Below are 22,276 nucleotides of genomic sequence, written 5' to 3' on the forward strand. Positions count from 1 at the left end.
CACTTCCAGATAATCCGTTCCCTGGTCTTGAAACATCTTCTAAGAAGCCACATTTTCCCCAATTCCTTCAGTGTTTACAGTCGAGGGAGTGGAAAGCTGAATTAAAAGTATCAAGAAAGCAAGAAGGAACATGGGAAGATGGGGTCTTGAGACTGATTCACACCAGGGCGAATTGTATTCAATCCAACTGGAAGTAAACACATGCACAATTCACTTCAAGAGAATCACATTAGAGCGCTTAGTTATGAGCTTTGTCTAATAATACCAATAAGAATTGCACCAACGCTTGAATGTATTGTAGGGACAGAGGAATTAATGGACCCATACTGTATGTAAGTAACACTTCTGTTCTATTCTTTTTTTTTCTTTTTTTTTAATCCCTGTCTTGCAGAAAGCGATCCGTGTCACCACCTTTATGCAACGTCTGAAGAACTCTGAGTCAGTTATTGACAGTTCAGCTGAGGTGCAGCGTGGGGAAGATGCAGGGGAAGTAAAAGGAGGGCTGTCCGAGTTTACAAGTGATGAGGAGGGTGGCAGGATCACACAGAGCGAGGGGATAACAAGTGGTGTGCCTTTAGAGGTTATGGTTGAAAATAGGCCACCGGACCTACAGGAAGTTAAAAAACAGCAGGCGGTAGAGGTGCATCTTGAAGTTGGAGCATCCCCATCCTGTGATAAGATAACAAAGAAAGTGCAGGATGGTCAAAGCAAGAAAACAGCCGCCAATTTGGATGAAAACATAGCATCTAAAATAACACCCACAACAACCACGGAACACACCAGCCTGACAGACAATAATTTAGGGCCTCATCTTGACAAGAAACTGATATGCACCTCTCCTGATCCCAGCAGCAAGCGTAAAATGACTGCAACACTTCATGGCCTTCCACCCACAGCCTCGGCTAACGCCACACAGAAGGGTGGAAATGACAGCAGCTGGTGTCAGACACAACTGCCAGAGGCGGTGGCAGAGAGTTCAGTGGGAACATCAGCCACTACGGCAATTGTGCCGGGAGCTGGGGCAGATGTGGGTCAAGGTGTTCGTTTAAGGGGTGAAGCAAGTCCCATGTTGAGGAGGGACAGGGACGCCAAGAAAACAGACCGATATAGTGCGGAGTTTAATATTGCCAGAGAAAGTCCTGCAGCAGGCCACGGTTGCTACGCAATTGGCAGCTCTGCTAGTTTGGGCCGGCACGCCACACCGTACAATAGAGACATTGGGACCGTAGGTATGGGGATGGCAGGGCCCTATGGGAGTCCATATAGCACCTTGTATGCAAGTGGAAGAAGTGTGGGGATGTATGGGACTGGGTTACATCACGGAACAGTGAGCAGCAGTACCACAAGCGACTGGCAAATGGACAGCGTGATTGAACAGATTGAGAAGCAAATGGTGGCAGTGCTGGAGAAGATTGAAGGAGACATGCCCTCGTTGTTGGAGCAAATCAGCGACTGCCCTCCTGAACCACTACGCATCCGCAGCACACACACCTCGCCTGCCACCGCTCGGGCCCGCACCTCACATCACACCTCTTCGGAAACCTTGGCCACACCGCCGCCTCTTCCCACCTCTCCCAGGCCCGCGCTGCCGTCTCTCCCTCGCCTTGCTATCCCTCCTGCTTCCTATCCTCCACCCTCCCCACCTTCTCAAGCCTCAGTCCAAGCTGCAGGAGAACAAGAGTGTGGACAGAGTGGGACTGAATGTTCTGGACTTTCCTCCAGAGCTGGGATGGCCAGAGGGTTATAAAATAGGTGGAATGATCAAATCCAAAACATGTCACAGACTGGAATTGGCTACGAATCATTGTATTTTCACATGATTGGCAAGTGACCAGTCCAGATCGGAGTCCTGAAAATGGATTGGATGGATAATCTTTTTCTCTCTTGTAGATCAGGATTTATCGTTATTCTGCCACACTAAAACAGCACATCCACATCATCCCTTCAAAGATGTTGTATTGTTTGGTGTGGCCACAAGATGACTTCTTGATGTACGTTTAGCACCAACGTCTTATTGTTGAGTAAAAAGTAATAGACAAGGGAAGCTGTAAAGAGCATGATCTGTGTGTGTGTGTGTGTGTGTGTGTGTGTGTGTGTGTGTGTGTGTGTGTGTGCGCGCGCGCACGCACACGCACACGCGTGCGAGCAGATTGATGGTTAACTGGTGAGCGCGTCTGCCTTCCTGTGTGGAGTTTGCATGTTCTCCCCGTGCCTGTGTGGGTTTTCTCCGGGTACTCCGGTTTCCTCCCACATTCCGAAAACGTGTGACAGGTTAATGGAACACTCTAAATCATCCCTAGGTGTGAGTCTGAGTGCGGATAGTTGTTCGTCTATGTGTGCCCTGCAATTGGCTGGCAACCACTTCAGGGTGTACCCCACCTACTGCCCGAAGACAGCTGGGATAGGCTCCACCACGCCCCGCGACCCTTGTGAGGATAAGCGGAAATAGATGGATGGATATATGTATGTGTGCATTATATGCTCACTAAACAACATCATCATTCTGGAATCAATGCGCTTTAAGTAGGTTGATGAAAATGCACAGCATGGGAAGAAAAGTACAAAAACAGAAATGACAAACCACAATTTGAATGATGTCCTGCAAAAATGTAAATACATTTACTGTAACTGGCTTTCCAACTCTTGTTATGCTGTGTGTTGTAATCTTACTCATGTCCAAACACCTTTTAACGTAATTAATCAAGCACTGCCAGTCCTAATTTCGTCATTTTTAATGGTATCACTCCGTTTGAGATGCAGATCAAATTTGCAGCCAACTAGACTGATGAAACCTTTTCACTGCAATAGAGATTTGTTCTAAATACACCTTGATCCCTTGAAAACACCCTGTCAAAGTTATCCAAAAATCTTGATTATATGTTGGACAGAAAGAGATCAACTTATTTTACTATCACAAATGTAAAAGTGATGTACATTTTATTCAGGCTTTTTTGGCTCTATGTTACCATGTTATGTGCTCTTCTGTGGTGTCCGTCTACCCCATCGTAAAATATATTGTGTCTGTAAGCCTTTCAAGAAAAATAAAATGTAGTATCATCTTTACCGATTTTATTTGGTGTTTTGATTGGGAGGCGACAAATAAATCCAAATACTGTGTACAATGACCGAAAGTGACTGCACAGCAGAGAAAATCAACATCACCCAGACTCTCAGCGAGCCTACGTATCCCATAAGGCTTTGCGCGCTTTTTGGATTAGACCACCATTTTGAGGGCACGGGTGGATAAATATTCATGGTGGTAAACAATGCAATTACGATACAGTTATCGTCAAGTACCCAACTCGATCAATTTAAAATGATCCTTTATAGTGAACATACACGATGATCGAATGTCAATCTTGAAATAAATCATACAAAAGTGTTTCATTAACGCTTCTGAAAGGGTAAGATGGTTGCGTCCGTAACGTGCACATGTTGCTGCTTTGCTTTGCTTTTCTACTGAAATAGTGAGGGGGGGAACGCTTGAACAAGCCAGCGTCGGGCGGCCAGTCGTACAGCGGAAAAACTCACGCAGAGCCCTTAGCCCGCTACTGTGACATACTTTCCTCACTGCCCCCAACAGCGCCGTTTAATTGTCACGCGGTTTGTTCGGACGTTTTCTTTTCTACAGACCGTTTTTTTTTTAATACTACAGACCAGGCAGAGCAATATCGGATGTGGTAAGTTGTGCACATTTGTGTAAGCCTCTCGTCAGTGCTAGCCCGAGCTAGCTAATTTTAGCAACAAGCTAACGAGGATAGCGGCACGAGATGGAAAAAGTCACTGTGGGTGGCTAGATAGCTCGAAAGCTAGCTGGGTGCACACACGCTAACAACTACGCAGTCGGTTTATTGGTAGATCGCCGCACTAGTTCACTTCTCCACTCCATCATAATCACTATCAAGTGTGTTTAATTAGCAATTGGACCTTCCCTGGTGTTATTTATTCTTTGGTATCTTAAGTGTAGCTGGGAAACACTTCGCTGAGCACATTCAGATGTGCTAAAAGTTACGCATATCCTCATTGCCATTTGCATCGAGCAACGTTGGCCGCAATCTGCTGGAACTATTTCATGGGGATGGCTTCGATTGCGAGGCAAACGTTAGATTAGCACGCTACGACGTGACTCGAAATGCGATCGACGTTACCGGCCATTGAATGCTGAGCATCTTCTCGAGCTTGCCAAGTTATGCTGCCTGTGTGACATTTGACTAAGATTTTTTAGCACTGCGACGGCATCCTCCAAATTATTTTAAAATCATGTTGCGAGTGACACCCGCGTCGACATGTGTACCCAAGAATGTGCGGCCCACGCGTTCGTGAGCCTTTGTGATTCAGCAGGCAGGCACCCCCTCCCCCAATACCCTTCTTCTTCAGATATGAACACTCCTCACCCTTAACCTCTATTTGGCCGATGGCTCAGAAGGCTCAGCATCGCTAAGACATTTTTTGTGGCACACACTCGATGTGCACAATTTGCTTGAAACTGTTGCAAGTTTTTGTCATCGGATTAAATATGCAGACACTGTAGCAGCACATAGGGACAAATTTGTTTTTTTAAAATAATTGTCCACATTGAGGTAATTTGCCGAAAACAACGATGGTGTGAATTTAAGGCTCGACTTCTCTTCACTTTACTCAATTGCTAATTATCAACCCCTTGGGGGGGATACTTGACCGTGAGTGGCTTGACTAGTAGAGGCTGCATTTAATTGTACTATACAGTACGTGCAAGTACTACTTACCATGCGTCCGTGTCACGAGAGGCGGGGCCAGTGAGTGCGCGCAGCCAATGGCACGTCTGCGTGCTGAGCAGCGTGGCCCGAGCCAACCTTTCCTGTGGAATATTTCGGGCCGCGCGTCACGCCTCCCCCGCCCCTTCTCCCCATCTGCCATTTTGGTTTTGTTCCCGTCTGCAGTCGTAAAGCCAGCCAGCCAACAGCTATTGCAGAGGGGAGCTTTCGCGTTGCAACCACATAGTGACTCGACAATATAGCGCGAGCAGGCCGACCATTTTACCAAGCTTCCTCCCCTCTTTTTTCCGTCCGTCGACAAATATCCAACCGCTGACATCTGAACGCAACGGAAGGGGCGCGGGTTCGCATCGGAAAGGCCCCGGGAAGGATTATTGGTAAGAAAGGAGAAATCAATGGGACGCGAGTGGAGCCAAGTTAGCGCAAACCGGTCGTGCTCATGTTGTAAGTCCTCTACCTTTATAGCATACAGCCAAATCGGCTGCCCGAGATGTAATCAGGAAGCTTCCGGGAAGATCCGCGCTTGCTGGTCGTTGGTTAGCGAGCCGGTAAGGTTGTGAATGGTGGCCGAGCGACCAAACCGAGGCCTATATCGGCCTAGACTGTCGTGCTAATAGCGTTGGGCTTTGCCTCCTAACTTATTCATGTTGCCACCCGGTCCGCTCGCCTAAGGACTTAACCGATTAGTGGCACGCAGCCGGCCGCTTCTCGCTGGCCTTCACGAAGACCTGACGCGCTTTCTGGGGCGTTGTATTAAAGCCTTTGAAGTGGCTTCCTCGCTAGCTTTTATCGCGTTGGGCAAATGAGCCAAGCGTCAGGGAGCCGTGTAGTCGTGGACCGTGCGGGAACACTTTCATTTTCACCCGACATCCACTGTTATGCTCAGCCGAACTGTGAATTTTTTCCTGTACGCCAACTGGCTGCTGCTTTTCCGGATCGTTCGAGGGTTCCAGAAACTGCTTTTCACGGTAAACCGACACTGATGGCGTTCGTTACATGGTAGGGATGATTCCGAGACCCTGCGGCCTATTTGTCGCCTCGCCGACTGGGGCGTGTTTTAACTGGTCACTCGCCTGAAGTGACGCGACCTTTCGGTTTGTGAATGGTACATTCTTGTGGCCACACCTGCCAGTCATTGTCAAGCCTTAACCGCGGTCAAGTTGAATGATTCAGCGTTTTTTGTTCAAACGGTTCCTTGTCCAAATCCAGGTGTCGAACACAATAGAGCGCTACCAACAAGGGAGACCTGTGCCTGTTTGAGAGCAGCACATAATGCTGCTATTCATAGCTCTTCCTGGGTTCGCTGTGTTGTCTAGCAGATTTGTTGTTGGCTCAAAGCCAGCCCAGCTGCTCTCCGGATGACAAATCCCTTCTTACCAAATTGACTAGGATTCTATCCCATTTAGATGGGTCCACCTTGTCTGTCATGTAGTTGCCATTTATTCTGTGCTGATTGTCCTGCCTTGAAGATCTAAATTCAGTTTCCACTGACCTGTAGATGTCCAGCTCGCCGCTGTCCAAGAAACGTCGCTTGTCAGGAACAGAGACGAAGACGGGATCCCACTGCTCCTCCTCAAACTCTGTCAGAACTGATCTGTCCCACACACCTGCCAACGTAAGCACACTTGCTGCAAATGCTCGTCAACAATTAACAGTTCAGTATTTTCACTGTCCTATCTGGTACTGCCTGGGCAGGGCATGGCTAAGAACGGCAATGACGCTGAGATTGATGAAGGCCTGTACTCCAGACAACTGTAAGTCTTCTTTCTCTCTTTCAGAGTAGAATAGTTATGCTTATTTTACCTGAGTCAGTATAATCTTCAACTGCCTGAGGGACGTCCTCATTTCACCAAAGGAAAGCTTGATCGTTTTTGTATTCCTTGTGTTAAGTAAATGCTCTGCTGCTTGAAATGCATACCGGTAATTGTCAAACTCATATACCCGCCAACATTTTTCTAAAATTAAACAACAAGCAGACAATGGACATGCAAACAGCAAAGTCTGAGCTTGCTGAGAGCGTGGTACATTTTGACTGTAAGCATTTAATGACCTTCACTTCGCAACGTTCAGTGAGCAAGCTGGCGAGTGTTTAACTCTTTTGACTTTCTGAAAGGGGAATATGTCAGTTGACATTTCATATAAAGTGAGGCGAACGTTTTAAGAGACTTATCATCGTACTGGTATGTGTGCAAATGTTTCGCTACCTAATAAATAAGATGTCAGAGTTTTATCATTCTGTGACATGTTCATGTGACTCGGTGATTCTGATGAGGACACTCGCCGCACTTAATGACATTTGCCTACCTATTCCTTCTCAGGTATGTTTTGGGCCATGCTGCAATGAAGCGCATGCAAAACTCCAATGTGCTCATCTCCGGTATGAGAGGTCTTGGAGTGGAGATTGCCAAGAATGTGATTTTAGGGGGGGTTCGAAGTGTCACCGTACATGATGAAGGGGTCGCAGAATGGAGAGACCTCTCTTCTCAGGTGAGCAGACACGTGCATGGAGTGTCACCTTTTAACGAGTAATGAGTAGCACTTGAGGTGATTATTTTTCAAGTGTGAATCAAAATTTCATTTTTTTCCTTTGTACATTTTTCTTTTAGTTTATTGCAGCAACAGGCTTTGGATTGCTTTCACTCCAAATGATGTGCTACTTTAAATCCGCCCCTCAATTACTGTGAAAGACTGACCCAAATTTATCAGTGGGTGGCCTCCGGTCGAATCGTAATCATAGTCGAGCTCGGGACAGTTTTAGGCCATTGTTAAAAGGGAGCTTTCCGTTGAATCATGAGTGTCCACTTAGTTCAAGTTGAGGCCTGAGAGCAGTGTTTTTATTTTAAATGATTTTTTATGGTTGATTGATTATGCCAGTATCCACCATCATTGAGAAGAGAGTGCATGTTTAGATGTTTTCTGTCATTTATGATTTCTTTGTTTTGTATTTAGTTTTACATTCGAGAGGAGGATCTGGGGAAAAACAGAGCAGAAGTTAGTCAGTCCCGTCTGGCTGAACTCAACAACTATGTCCCTGTGGCGGCATATACAGGTGCGCTCACAGAAGACTTCCTGACTAAATTCCAGGTATAAGCCATTTTGGGAAACTCAGTGAAGAACTTTGATGCGGAAAAATAAGCACTTTTTAATGTTGAACTTTCTGTAACCCAGGTTGTTGTGCTGACCAACTCCACCCTTGATGAGCAGCAAAAAGTGGGAGAGTTCTGCCACAGCAAAGGCATCAAGATCATCATTGCAGACACTCGCGGCCTGTTTGGGTGAGATCCCGAATATCCTTTGTTTCACCTCCACGATGTGTCTGATGCTTTCTGACACCTCAATTCTTTTGTAGCCAGCTTTTTTGCGACTTTGGTGAGGAGATGATTGTGCATGACACTAATGGAGAACAACCGCTGAGTGCCATGATTTCCATGATCACCAAGGTTAGCTCTGTCAACTTGTTTTTTTAGCAAACACCTTTACATTTCAAGAATAACATCACTGTTTGAATCGATGACAAAAATGATTTTCTTCTCCAGGACAATCCAGGTGTTGTGACTTGCCTGGACGAGGCCCGTCATGGTTTTGAGAGCGGAGACTTTGTAACATTCTCAGAGGTTCAGGGAATGACTGAGCTAAATGGCTGTCAGCCTGTCGAGATCAGAGTTCTGGGTAAGACCTCTTTGTTTCCACGATTGAAATCATAGTTGGTCTTACGATGAACATCACTTGACTGACGTTGTCTGTCAATGTCCAGGTCCCTACACCTTCAGCATTTGTGACACAGCAGGATTTACAGATTATGTCAGAGGAGGAATTGTTTCCCAGGTCAAGATGCCCAAGAAATTCACTTTTGTAAGTTGATCATAAATTCACATTGGCCATTTCCATTGTTGACTAACTTGCTTCATAATGTTCATATTTAAGTAGCTGAACTCGAAGTTGCAACGAGTGCTGTGGTGTTCGTCATGTCTTTTTAAAATGTGAAGTTTCTTTTCTTCAGACAAATGTGTTTATTTCTCCTGAGGAGAAACATCTCTTACTTTGGCTGACACTTTCAACTGTCACTTCAGCCTTTGTCAGAATCCCCAACCTGTGCTGCAACCCCATGCCACCATTGACGAATGTGTCATAGGTGTTTGGGCTCAAGTAAGCCCATTTTTGCTGTTAATTGTGCCATCTCCACGCCTCCATATCTCTATAGCTTCCTTTGGCCCATCCTGTGATTTAATTTGTTTCTGACACATGGCAGCGGCGGGGGGCTTGGAGCGCAGACTTGGTCGGGGATGTTTATTTTGATGGTTTCCCGACCCGATTAGAGTTGTATTTAGACATGTCACACGGTGAAGTGACAACAGCTCTGGCAAAGGTTGAAGTGACAGACAAAACTGTCAGCAATCTAAGAGATTTTTCCTCTGTATTGAGGACAAACATTTATCTGAAAAAAGAAACTCATACCCAGAAATTAGTACTGTCAAACTGATTATGTACTGTCAAACTGATTATGAGTGCAATTGTGAGTAAAATGGCCATCTTGTGTTGATCTTGGGGCTGTAGAAATCCATTTCCTCCTCCATGGCTGAACCAGAGTTCATAATGACAGACTTTGGCAAGTTTGAGCGTCCTGGACAACTACATGTGGGCTTTCAGGCCATCCACGCTTTCCAGAAGAAAAACAACCGCCTGCCTGCACCATGGCACCAGGTAATCTGCACATTTGACAATAAAGTTGTACTTGACTTGATTGGCAGTAGCACATTTTGTGTGTGTGTGTGTCTGTGTGTCTGTGTCTGTGTGTCTGTGCGTGCGTGCGCGCTCGTGAATGAGGACGTTGGGGGCGGGGGTATGTGTTGCGCTGGTGGGAGCGAGGGGGTTTATGATCTGTCCAGCACTAACTTTGCTGGCTTTTCCTTTCAGGTTGATGGTGAAGAGATGTTGACATTAGCCAAGGAGCTGAACGCTGCTCAGTCTGGATCAGCTAAAGTAGAGCAGCTTGATGAGGCGCTCATCAAAAAGATGTGCTATGTCTGTGCGGGTGACCTGGCCCCTGTCAACGCCTTCATTGGCGGTCTGGCTGCACAGGAAGTTATGAAGGTCACTTGGGAGCTGTCGGCTTACGTTTGAGCTATACATGAACGGCAATTATTTGCATTTTTCAAAATGTTTTTTCATTGATTTCTGCGTGTTGTTTGTTGCAGGCGTGCACAGGAAAATTTATGCCCATTATTCAGTGGTTGTATTTTGATGCATTGGAGTGCCTGGCAGAAGAGGAGGGAGTTGTACTCACAGAGGAAGAATGTGCCCCTGTAGGTGTTACCACATCCCCCACAATATGGATCCTGCATGTAGCGTGATGCTCACAAACGCTTTTTTCCCCTCCTAGAGGAACAGTCGGTACGATGGACAGATTGCAGTATTTGGCACCAAGCTGCAGGATTTGCTTGCCAAGCAACGCTACTTCCTGGTAAGTCTGTGCTTCCATCCACTGCCATTAATGGCCTTCTGTAACTAAAGCAGATTGAAATGATACATTTGGTGACAGCAAATGCAGCTACAAATTTCAGCACATGGTGACCCCAAATACTGATTACAGCCCCAAAGTGAAAAGTACGAAATGTTATCTTGTTGTTTATTTTTTTTTTATTTCATTGGACACATAACCAGGAGGAATGTTTTTGTCTGACTTGTTCTTCTGTTTTGGTTGCGCAATGCCTTACTTGCCTGACTTGCAGGTTGGAGCTGGTGCGATTGGCTGTGAGCTCTTAAAAAACTTTGCCATGATTGGACTGGCTGGTGGCGAGGGCGAAGTCATTGTGACTGATATGGACACCATCGAGAAGTCTAACCTCAACAGACAGTTCCTCTTCAGACAATCAGATGTTACCGTAGGTGTCTCTTCTTCTCTGTTCTGTCAGATCACAAACAATTCCTTTGCTCGCGTTTTTGTGTGGTAAACAGAAAATGAAAAGTGACACAGCTGCAGCAGCAGTTAAACAGATGAACCCCTCCATCAAGATCACTGGTCACCAGAACAGGGTGGGCCCCGACACAGAGAGAGTCTATGACGATGACTTCTTTGAGAGCCTTGATGGAGTAGCCAATGCACTGGACAATGTTGATGCTCGTAAGTAACCATCGTTGTCTTCCTTCCACCCTGCTTTGCAGTGTTTAAATCTTTTTTTTTTTTCTTTGTATTTTTGTGCAGGTTTGTACATGGATCGGAGGTGTGTGTACTACCGTAAACCTTTATTGGAGTCCGGCACTCTGGGTACCAAAGGCAATGTACAGGTTGTGATCCCCTTCCTTACGGAGTCGTACAGCTCTAGCCAGGATCCACCTGAGAAATCCATCCCCATCTGTACCCTCAAGAATTTCCCAAATGCCATTGAGCACACACTGCAAGTGAGTAAACGTGTGCACTAGCTTCACTTAAGGGGAAAACACTGCGTCAAGCGGATTTATTGATGTGGTCTCGACTTGTTCTACTTAGTGGGCCCGCGATGAGTTTGAGGGCCTTTTCAAGCAGCCACCAGAGAACGCCATGCAGTATCTCTCGTAAGTCGGCCCCCAATCTGGTTGCTTTTGTCTTTCGTTGTGGTGAACTCGTCTGCTGCTGCACCCAAGCCTTTCTGTTTTCATCTTACGCAGCTTCTCCTACAGAAGTCGTTGGTTGTGTTTTAATTTCTCAAGTAGCCTGTTGTGTATATAACTAGTCTTTAAGATTTGTAGCCACTTTTCCACAGAACTGTACCTACTCAGTTTAAAAAACATTATTTTTCACTTAACTCATCATGATTTTTTTTTAAACAGCTTTTTCAAGCTGATCTCTAAAGCCTTATCATGATGGCATCGTAAATTTGAGGTATAGTGACGAAATATGTGTGTTGGTCGACATACTGGGTTGTCTTGCAGTGATCCCAAGTTCATGGAGCGCACCCTGAAACTTCCCGGAGGTCAGTCTGCCGAGTTGCTGGAGGCTGTTTACAAGAGTCTGGTCACAGACTGTCCCCGCAGTTTTGCCGACTGCGTAGCCTGGGCACGCAACCACTGGCAGTGCCAGTACAGCAACAACATCCGCCAGCTCTTGCACAACTTCCCCCCAGATCAGGTATTCATTTAATTGTATGTCACCGGAGCATTTTTCTCTCGCCTTGAGTGCACTTATTTTAATTGAGAATTAATTCAATTACACAAAAAGTCAAAAATGTCTGCCTTGAAAGTTGGCAGGGAATATTTTTTTCACATGGACAAATGTTAGTGGAGTCGAAAGCTCTACTGTCTAGAAGTAAGTTTTAGTACTAAGCCAAGTATCCACCAATCGGTTGCTGAAAATGCAAGAACCTTTTTTTTTTCGTGTACCAACCGCCATACACAGTCATGCTTTACTCTATTGATTGGTCAACAAAGACTCACAACAAGGGGAAAGGGGATACAAAATGCAGTCATCATCCCACATACATGCCACGCAGGTATAACACAACCCATATTGGGGTTTACTAATCCTGCCGTCTTTACCATGGCAAAATTAAACTCACCACTTGGTGTGAAGAGGCCTTGAGCCATCTCAGTCGCACAAAAACCTTGAGGCGTTGTGTTTTTGCATCACTCTTTTGTTATTCAATATTCATGTATGATGCATTTCTTGCTTTCAGCTAACCAGCTCTGGCGCCCCCTTCTGGTCTGGTCCAAAGAGGTGTCCTCACCCTCTAGAATTCAGCACTAGCAATGTGAGGATGAATTTATTATACCCCCTCATCCTGCTTTGTTCTCGGGCAGCATGTCCAGTTCTGGAAAAATGGATGCGTTACTTTGTCTTGTAGGACCTGCACATAGACTACATAATGGCCGCAGCCAACCTGTTTGCCCAGACGTATGGCATAGAAAGCTGCACTGATCGTGCAGCTGTGATCAAGCTCTCACAGGAAGTGAAGGTGCCTAATTTCACTCCACGTTCGGGGGTGAAAATCCACGTCTCTGATCAGGAGCTACAGAATAGCAATTCGTCTGTTGGTAAGCAGGCAGGATTACAAAAATTAACAATGTCTACAGTTTTAGTAAAATGTCCTTTTTCTTGAGCAGATGACTCTAGACTAGAGGAGCTGAAGGTCCTGCTGCCTGCGCCTGAGTCTTCTCAGTTCAAACTCTGCGCTATCGACTTTGAAAAGGTACACTTTCTGTCGTCATTTCTTCTCCAGGTGATGTTTTTAGTTGGTCTTACAACCTGCTGATTTGCGCTGCTATCAATATAGGATGATGATACCAACTTCCACATGGACTTCATCGTAGCAGCATCCAACCTGAGAGCTGAGAATTACGATATCCCCCCAACTGACAGACACAATGTGGGTGCTTGCATCTTTGAACACATCAGAGCTCGACTTTCAGTTTGTTGACTGTATATCTGATTGTGCAGTTGTCCTTTTTCTTATCCCACCATCCAGAGCAAACTTATAGCTGGCAAAATCATTCCCGCCATTGCCACTACCACAGCTGCTGTGGTGGGTCTGGTGTGCCTCGAGCTCATCAAGATCGTCCAAGGGCATAAAAAATTGGAGTCATTTAAGAACGGATTCATGAATCTGTCGCTGCCCTTCTTTGCCTTCTCCGACCCCATTGCTGCTCCCAGACACAAGGTACCGTTGCGGCATGCAGTTTTACTTTATACGCGTGTAGCTGACATCGAAAATTGACCCCAATGATTAGCTCCCATGATGATCCAGCCATGCTAATACTGATGCATCAGGCAGATGCAGTTCATCTGTCGGGGTGCAAGTGCGTTCTACTGAACTTCTCACGCTGATGGTTTCAGTGTGTGCTGAGGAGACAATTTGCTCACCTACCGTTGGCTGCAAGGCTGAATGTGATGACTAATTGTCCCATTTTGGCCTTTTTGTTACAGTACTATGAAATTGAGTGGACGTTATGGGATCGGTTCGAGGTCAGTGGTTTGCAGCCCAGTGGAGAGGAGATGACACTGCGGCAGTTTCTGGACTTCTTTAAAGTATGGTTTCATCTGCTTGACCAAGCCCTCTTTGTTTCTCAACGTGCTGTGTTGTGCTGAAATTAAATTTGGTTTTTACTTTTAGAACGAGCATAAGTTGGAGATCACCATGCTTTCTCAGGGAGTGTCCATGCTCTACTCATTCTTCATGCCTGCTGCCAAACTCAGAGAGAGACTCGAGCTGCCGTGAGTACAATCTCTCATGTCATGTAGTGAGTGAGGAAGAATGGTGGCTGCAACAATTAATCGAATAGTCATTCCATGTTCTATCGCAATTCACTTATTGGGGCTTCAGTGAATTTTATTTTAAATTAGTGACTAGGATGTGGCGATAACGGCGATCTCACAATAATAAAACTGCCACAATATCAGCACATCTGTTCAAAGGGCCAGATTGTTTTCCATTTGTGCAGTTTCAACACCCTCGAGTGGCTGGTTTATTAGTGGCATTTCATTCGAATTACACATTTTGGCCACCAAATCGCCAGATGAAGGGGAATGTAACACATTTGGGTTCCTCCACAAATTGACTTGATTGACGTGTGTGCACATGAGCAAGTGCCTCAATAAATGTTATGAGTGATTGTAGGTCGTTTTTGTACATTCATATTAATGTTACCTGTGCTATTTAGACTATATGTATAATTATGACCTCAGCTAAATAGCATTGCATAGGTGAGACATTTACATGCAATTGCTTATTTGTATTTTGTGTTATACAGAGGCCCTCTCTCTCTCTCTCTCTCTCTCTCTCTCTCTCTCTCTCTCTCTCTCTCTCTCTCTCTCTCGCCAATTAAAAGATAGTACACATTTACTGATTATTGCTCACATGGACAAAACTAAAAACACTGTAGCAATAATCCTTCCCATAAACCAGTCATACCAGCAAATATTTTTCAACATCTGCGTCAAACATTAGTTTTCGTCCCGTTTCAGATGAACACAGCATTGTAAACTAAATAGATCATGATACTTTGCGCTGTGGATCCCATAGGAAATCATAACATTTAAGACCAGCTATTTCATGGTCGAGACTGTTGTATACAAAAACACAATTTTGTGCATCGGCATGAGCTTTTTTCCCCCACAGTATCATGAGTTTTATACAGTATTGAGCTTTTTTTATATCACAAATATCCGCACTAAATTGTTATAGTTATCGCATCAAGAGGTTCATATCGTGATATCGCATTGTAAAGTTTGAATTTCGTCACATCCCTATTAGTTACTCAACTTGTTTCTTCAATTAAATATTGGTTGAATGTGATTTTCAAATCATTGTGTTCTGTTTTGAATTTGTTTAACACATCGTCCCACCTGCATTGGAATTGGGTTTGTGATACAGTCACACACCCATTGCTAGTCAAGAATGTAATGTAATACCGCAGATATGGCCCCCGGTGCAATTCAGTCGTTTTATAGAACAAGCAGAAACAAAACAAACGCGCAATAAGCACATTCGTACACAAGCTGCCGATGGCTACAATTCACGCTGACTTGTTCAACATGCCGACAGCTAATGGGTTAGCCAGTTAACAGCTAGCCCAGACTGCACTCATTTGATACGCATGTCACTCACCAGGCCAAGCCCTACATTTCAAAACAATACAGATACTACATGGGAGTGGAGATCCCAAGTAGACAAAAATAAGTACATGCATCATTTGTTCATTTTCGTGACATTGCCAAATCAATTTATGTAATTAATCGATGGGATAATTGATAGAATAGTCCATTCTGAAAATATTCTGACTTTATTAAACTAATTAATGGCTGTAGCCCTAGTTAAAGTTCTACAATGTTCCTTTCATCTGTGTCCCGTAGGATGACTGAGATTGTGACCAAGGTGTCGAAGAAGAAGTTGGGCAAACACGTCAAAGCTCTGGTGTTCGAGTTGTGCTGCAACGACATGTCGGACGAAGACGTGGAAGTGCCATACGTCAGATACACTATTCGCTGAGCTCCACATTGGACCCACCTGAGGGAGGTTGGGTGTTACCGGAGGGAGATGATGTTTATTATAAGGGGTTGAGGTCATTTTGCGGGCGGGGGCACTAGGGGGTGGTTCAGGTCTTCTCAATAGGACAAATCGATCTTTTTTTTTTTTTTTTCTCTCCTTCCCTCTCGGCCTGTGGTTTGTGTGAACCCGTGCCTCGGTGTACATAGTCCCATTGAGCTGACTCACTGGTAGCTCGTGTAAGGGATCCACTTGTGTTCAGTACTTTGAGACACGGCTGTTGCAGGCGGCAGGAAACCTGTACATATACCGGAAGTCCTGATACTTTGCAGAGCCTCAGGGCTCAGTTGAAGCCTGGGTGATGTTGCTCCTCAGAACTGCGTTACGTGTCACTTGACTGTTGGCTTCTTTTTACATGTTGCATTTAAAAAAAACCCTCAGTAAATAATTCATCCAAATGATACATGTGAGAATTTTATCCATTTGACTACCACGTCCCCTAATTCTCCAATGGCACCAATAATTTATTTTTTGGGGGGGTTGTGGGACCGCCAGAAGATCAGATTGCGCCTCAATTGCCTCCCCCAGCACACAAAAGTGAACCCCCCGTCAAGTTGAATTCATAGCTGGGGGGAGTTCAGGCACCTCACCTCAGTTAGCACTCGTTGCAGTGTGTTGAGTGCTTTTGCACATTGAATCAGATTTCTTTGTATTTCATGTCCTGTTTTATTTTTCTTTTGTATTTTTTTCTGGGCTAATTAGGGCTCACACAACATGTAGATGATAAACTCTTCTCTCTACAGTGTAAAATCTTAATGACATTACGGTGTAAAAGCAAGGTAATGTATCTTGATATGGGAGCACTTAGCTTGATAGTGAATAAATGTCAAATCACCACTTGTGACTTATTTCTTTCCCACCCTCATTTTGCAGTGAACGTTGTTACCATAAATTTGTGCGTTAATGGTCTGATCATATCAAAGTTTAATTGCAGTGTGCTCATAAAATTGATCAGACAATTCCAGAGAATCCTCACCTGACTGCAAAAAACCTGCCACACTGAAATATTTGCAAGGGTTTACTTGTTTTTCAGCTTATACAGTACAATTGATTTTAGAAAGCTATGTTCATTTGACATGTAATTACTAGCACTAAATCAAGTTTGCCTTTATAAGATGCAATCTCACTTCCTCTTCTCTTCACACAGTATTGCAGCTTGAGTTCACTCATCCATTTGTCAGATACAAGTAATGTGTGTCAGATACAAGTAGGTTAGTTAGCTCGCCTCCCAAGGATGTGGTTGTGGGTAAGATAGCGTAGCAAACGAGGTGGAAGGAGTTTGCACTGCTCTCTGCTGTATTGCAGTGTCACACTACCACTAAAACAAGGGACCCTTGCAGGTTTTCAGCATTAATGCTTCAGGGGGATGACATGGATCTGTGACAAGGATTTAATGACAGAAGATGGAAGTGGAAGAGAGCTGTGAAACGAGGACAAGCTGGTATGACTTATTGATGCTACTCATTGGTATAGTGTTTAAAATATTTCTTAAATGGATTAACCTATAACTTTGTGTCCATATATACTGGTATTGACTACTGTATGACTATTTGCTTGTACGTTTGCTTAGTTGTGTTTCTCAAGTTTTCGCCAAAAAATTCAATTTGAAAATATTTTTTGGAGGTCACAAAGAGCAGGAGAGAGTCAGTCTACAACCACTTGTGACCATGCTGGAGTAAGTGTGTCAATTGGGGACCAATCATATAGAAGTGTCATCCCATTAAAAACAAGATGTATATTAAACTCATACCATTGTCTTGTTTTAGAAGAAGAGAAAACAAGACTCAACCACTGATCCTGTGATCCGAATCTCAGAAGTGAGTTGTCTCTTGAGAACAAGTGCTTTTGAACACTGCTGATTTTCCCTTGTCTTTATTTTGTAAATCATGGCTTTCTTTCGCTGCCAACAATTTCAAATACATTTGATTTCGGCATTTACGACAGAAGCAAGCCGTCCCCTTGCATTTTACTCCACACGGTCCCCTTTCAACACTCTTCCTCTTTGAAAGACTCACACAGGAAATGAGAAGGCCGCACCACGCAACATTTCTCGTTCCACTTTCCTGAGCTCTCATGACTGCAGAGTTTGCTCTGTTTTTTGTTTACTGTGATTATCAAATGCCTACACAATCCTCTTCAAATAACGGGCTGTTGCGCAAAAAAAAAAAAGACCAATGTAAATGTTTTGAAATTTCTTGCACCATTCATGTGATCTGAAACCTGTAAACCTCAATTAAAGAAAAAAAAAAAAACAATTTTTGAGAGTGAATGTAAACAATAAACCTGTAATAGTGTACCGGTACATGTCTCAGTCCAGCCGTTTCTCTCAGTGGACTTACAAACGGTTCCGATCTTAAATTTAAAATGGAGCAATGATAAATAAAATTGTTTCTCAGTTTGAAATTGACAAAGGAGTAGCATCAGACCGTCCCCCACCTATCCCCGTTGAAAAGAGACAATAGACAAGTACAGGTATACTTGTCAATGGTAGTGAATTAGTAATTAGCCGATAGTGTTTCCACAAAACCTAAAAAAAAAAATGTCAGGAAAGTCTACTTGAACATTCGAAATGTGTTTGGGGTATATGAAGCGCTTTAAATGGTAGCAGGTTTGTGCTGACTCTTGATCATGAATTTGAACGTCGGTAGTTAGTGGGTAGTAGAGCCACGTTTCCAATTATAAGAGGATATAGTTATTTGTGTTTTTTTTAATCACAAAAACCTAGCATTTGGGCAGGGATATGTAGACTTTTTAGATCCACTGTATCTGTCCCCTTCTGAATTTGCCAGGACGACGACGACGAGGCAGAGGTGGAACAAGAGGAGTTTGAAATGTTGAATGACTCAGAGGTGAATTTTCCATGTCGGTAAAAGTTGGACGACTGAGCCACCCTGATGAAGCTTTGCTTTCTCACACGAGTCGAATTTGGATTCTTGATTTTCCCTCGTAGGAGCCTAGCAACAAACGGGTCAAACCAGTTGTCAAGTCAAACAGCCTAACAGGGGTCATCACCCCGGTCAAGACCCCTGCTCTCAAACGCATCGGACAATCCATTTCGGTACTGTGCAGCAACACGCTTCGTGTACCGGTCCAGTCGAACATATACGCGCTCATTCACGTGTTATTGCAGCGCTCCATTAGTTTTCGTACAGAAGCGCGGCCTTTGCCCACGCCGCCCCTGCGCTCTCGCAACAAGGGCTCGTCGTTTCCACGGAGGCGTAACAGCCAGTGCTGGAGTGACACGGTGGAAAGTCACAACCTGACTGCCAAGGAGATCAAACGTCAAGAGGTGAGTGAGGAGAGAGCTCAGAGAGGCTAAATAAAACTGAACATGTTGTGTTATCGATGGCTCTAAGAAGAATTGCGAAAGAGGATGTGAGTTGGAACAGCAGGCTCAACTTCCTTTATTGAACGGTCAGCTGCGGGGGCTCACGTCGGCCCGTCTGTGCATCACGCATGTTATGCAAGTGTGTGCGTGAGTGTGTGTGAAGTGAGATGTGTGTCTTCGCCTCCTGTGCAGGTGATCTATGAGCTAACTGAGGGGGAGCGACAACTCATTGAGGACCTCAGTCTTGTTAAGAAGGTACACAACGTCAATCCTTTCTCCAGTGCATAATATATGTTCGCTTCTTTGCTTAAATTTTTTTTACATCTCTAGGCAGGCATCATAGGTCCTACCCGATGTGGTGCCCCTGCTTCATCAACTATATATATATCCACAAAAGAAATCGAATAGCATTGTCTTACACAAAGTACCACCACAATGACAAGATGAAAATACAGTAGCATAGTAGGCCTAAGTGTTCCTCACAAAAATGAGATGTTTACTTGATTCTACTGTAAACTTATGTAGATAAGTCATATATTTTTAAATAGTACTGAAATGATGATTAAATTAAAACGTATTGCAAATAATTCGATATTGATTGAATTCTAAATTTCGGAGAGTGAATTCAAAAAAATTGTACCAAAATAAATGTTAATATTATAGTTCTTAAAAATTATTATTACTATTAATTTAAGTACAGCTGAATTGAATAAGTAGTGATTATTTCACATCCCGCCAGAGTCAGGATGCATAACACCAGTGGTATTAGTACCACACTTGGAGAATCACTGATAAAATGTCACCCCATTTAAAATATAAAATAGATTATAAAAGTAGTTTATCAACCGGCGCATACCGACAACCAGGTATCAGTTATACTGGCCTTATTTCAATGTATCAAGTAGCATGAAGGCTCCCGATACCAGCCACAGATACTTAAAAACCCCTCTCATGGCTGTTCTCCTACCAGGAAGTAAATAACATGCGTGGCCAACAGAACGTTGTTCAGTCTGATTAGCATAATTCCCAATCCTGTTGTCTGCCCATGAACATGCAATAAAGGTTCACATCTGTATGCTTTGAGCGCAATATTGGTGTATTGCGATGGAAGCATAGATGCTTATTTGCTAATTCAGTATGGGTGATATAATGATTTTCTCCATTACCGGATTTCATGCATATACTTTATACACTTACCTGTTTTCATCGACAGAGAATAAGAGAGTATTATTCTGATTAAGTGCATTAATACCCGAAAGGTATATTTTTTTCTCTGTTGAAGCAGCACAGTCAACATCGCTAGTTTACGTACCTGCGTATATGATAAAGAATGCTATACTCGCCTGTTGCGTACTTTTATGTACTTGCATGTACCTATAATTTCTAATATTTTTTTTGTTAGTTTTACACTGAAGTTTAATAAAACGTCCAAAAGCAACTTACTTCTTCGGATGGATTTTTTAAACTCTCCGTTGAACTGACTGAGTAATGGAACCACTGGTGAGACCAGAGCAGTCAGAAAGAAAGAAAAGTCTTTGTTCACAATTTTCTGTTCTTGAGTTAATTACAATTTTATCTCTCAAAAGTACTTATGGTATCATTCTGTGGGTCCCACCAGGTGTACTATGAGCCCATGCTGAAACTGGACATCATGTCCGAGAATGAACTCAGGCAGATTTTTGGCACTCTGGACTCTCTCATTCCTCTCCATGAAGGTGAACCTCCACTCTTGGTTATTTAGCATCAGGATGATGTCATCACAGATTTGATGTTTCTTGTTAAAATCTGATCCAAAATTTTAAATTGTCTTAAACTTGGGTTGCATCAAGTCTACACCACAGCAAACTACAAAAAAAAGCAAAATAGTCAAAAGCACTCGTGAGACTGATTAAGAGTGTACCTAATGTTGTGGCCGGCCAGTGTCGATGCAAGCACGCAACTTGCTGGTTGTTTGCGCTCATGTTGCTAAAAAAAAAAAAAAAAAAAAGAACTAACCACAATGCAAAACAGGTCTCTGTATGCTTGCAGTACTGAATGTAAATATATTTGATACATCCAGTACACACATTATTTTAACACAACCACTCTGACTTTGACAGTGTCTGTAAAGGGCGATTCATACATATTGTGTGTGCGTGTGTGTGTGTGTGTGTGTATCAGTGTCCATGTATGTATTGGATCTTTATCATATATTGTGGAGATCTTTATTGTTGGCATTTTAGACTGTGGTATTATAATGACTACTAATGCAAGAGGCCTGGTTTTCCTCCAAACAAGATCTGCTGAGCCGTCTGGAGAGTCTGAGAGGGTCCAAGAAAACTGTGGGTGAAGTGGCTCCCACTCTGATGAATTGGGTTGGTATATTTTCTTCTACTGTACCCTCCCCAACTCACAGAAACACACACGTATTGGACGCATCTAGCCTCTCAAAGCCACAACCACGTCTCTGCTCCTGAACATCCGCCCTCTCCTTTTTGCACTGTGCAGTTTCCTTGCCTGGAGGCCTATGTGACATACTGCTGCAACCAGGTGGAAGCTAAAGCCCTGCTGGACCACAAGAAGAACGAGAAACCGGTGGAAAAGTTCTTGCGTCTGTGCCAGGAGTCGTCGTTCAGCAGGAAACTGGACCTGTGGAACTTCCTGGATCTTCCCCGAAGCCGTTTGGTGAAATACCCTCTTTTGCTGAAAGAGATTCAGAAGTGCACGCCTCCAGAGCACCCCGATGAGTTCACATTGCCTGATGCAGTGAGTGACTAAACAGGTTGCATGGTTGCTCTCTCTGACAGTATGCATAGTTTTGCCATTTTTGTGTCGAGAATATACAAGGGCCTCAAGTTGTTGCTGATTATTTGCAATGAATATGTTAAAAAAAATAATTCCCCGATGGTGTAAAGCAGGGGTGCCCATTACGTCGATCCTGATCTACCGGTAGATCTAGGACTCGTCCCAATTAGATCCGAAAGGTGTAGAGGAGAAAAAAATAAATAAATAAAAATTTGTGTGTCTTTGTACATGTTAGCAATATATATTTTTTGTGTTAATGCACACTGCACCCTAATCATCCTATCAGTCTCATTTTCCCAAAGAAAGATTTTAAAAATAAAATAAAATAAAGCATATAAAGCTTTGACCTACGGTGGCGCGTGACTACGTCAGCGGAAGTTGTTAACGCTCAGCAG

At 43.9% G+C, this 22,276-nt stretch overlaps 3 protein-coding genes across 12 annotated transcripts in view; all 3 read left to right on the forward strand.

Annotated features, from left to right (window-relative positions):
- Positions 1–2,112, forward strand: part of camkvl (CaM kinase-like vesicle-associated, like) — a 35,898-nt gene extending 33,786 nt beyond the window's left edge. For all 3 annotated transcript variants that reach the window (XM_019891691.1, XM_019891692.1, XM_019891693.1), the window contains one exon: positions 392–2,112. In XM_019891691.1, coding sequence (XP_019747250.1) covers positions 392–1,747 — 1,356 coding nt within the window. In that variant the 3' untranslated portion in view covers positions 1,748–2,112. The remainder of the gene's footprint in view (positions 1–391) is intronic.
- Positions 2,113–3,461: 1,349 nt separating this feature from the next.
- uba1 (ubiquitin-like modifier activating enzyme 1) lies at positions 3,462–16,606 on the forward strand. Of its 3 annotated transcripts, none has more exons than XM_019890967.1 (26): positions 3,462–3,680; positions 6,253–6,369; positions 6,450–6,508; positions 7,073–7,241; positions 7,704–7,838; positions 7,923–8,029; positions 8,104–8,194; positions 8,291–8,423; positions 8,509–8,606; positions 9,309–9,455; positions 9,669–9,845; positions 9,950–10,057; positions 10,135–10,215; positions 10,484–10,636; positions 10,710–10,875; positions 10,957–11,153; positions 11,242–11,306; positions 11,664–11,859; positions 12,404–12,478; positions 12,572–12,761; positions 12,831–12,916; positions 13,001–13,093; positions 13,193–13,384; positions 13,651–13,752; positions 13,838–13,938; positions 15,577–16,606. In XM_019890967.1, the coding sequence occupies exons 2-26, from the start codon at positions 6,253–6,255 to the stop codon at positions 15,710–15,712; spliced, it is 3,174 nt and encodes a 1,057-aa protein (XP_019746526.1). In that variant the 5' UTR covers positions 3,462–3,680; the 3' UTR covers positions 15,713–16,606. The 3 variants fall into 3 exon arrangements, with proteins under 3 accessions (XP_019746526.1, XP_019746525.1, XP_019746524.1); XM_019890966.1 differs by lacking the exon at positions 3,462–3,680 and adding an exon at positions 4,894–5,131; XM_019890965.1 differs by lacking the exon at positions 3,462–3,680 and adding an exon at positions 5,594–5,722.
- A 376-nt stretch (positions 16,607–16,982) lies between these two features.
- The window catches only part of arhgef3l (Rho guanine nucleotide exchange factor (GEF) 3, like), a 9,090-nt gene continuing 3,796 nt past the window's right edge, over positions 16,983–22,276 (forward strand). The window contains exons 1-10 of one of the 6 annotated variants that reach the window (XM_019890968.1): positions 16,983–17,210; positions 17,390–17,444; positions 17,536–17,586; positions 18,559–18,618; positions 18,720–18,827; positions 18,900–19,058; positions 19,290–19,352; positions 20,716–20,812; positions 21,375–21,451; positions 21,585–21,842. In XM_019890968.1, the coding sequence (XP_019746527.1) occupies positions 17,173–17,210; positions 17,390–17,444; positions 17,536–17,586; positions 18,559–18,618; positions 18,720–18,827; positions 18,900–19,058; positions 19,290–19,352; positions 20,716–20,812; positions 21,375–21,451; positions 21,585–21,842 (966 nt within the window). In that variant the 5' untranslated portion in view covers positions 16,983–17,172. The remainder of the gene's footprint in view (positions 17,211–17,389; positions 17,445–17,535; positions 17,587–18,558; positions 18,619–18,719; positions 18,828–18,899; positions 19,059–19,289; positions 19,353–20,715; positions 20,813–21,374; positions 21,452–21,584; positions 21,843–22,276) is intronic. The other 5 variants (XM_019890969.1, XM_019890971.1, XM_019890972.1 and 2 more) reach the window with 5 other exon arrangements.

The sequence above is a fragment of the Hippocampus comes genome, unplaced genomic scaffold (assembly GCF_001891065.2).
Source record: "Hippocampus comes isolate QL1 unplaced genomic scaffold, H_comes_QL1_v1.1 scaffold174, whole genome shotgun sequence".
Classification (NCBI taxonomy): Eukaryota; Metazoa; Chordata; class Actinopteri; order Syngnathiformes; family Syngnathidae; genus Hippocampus; species Hippocampus comes.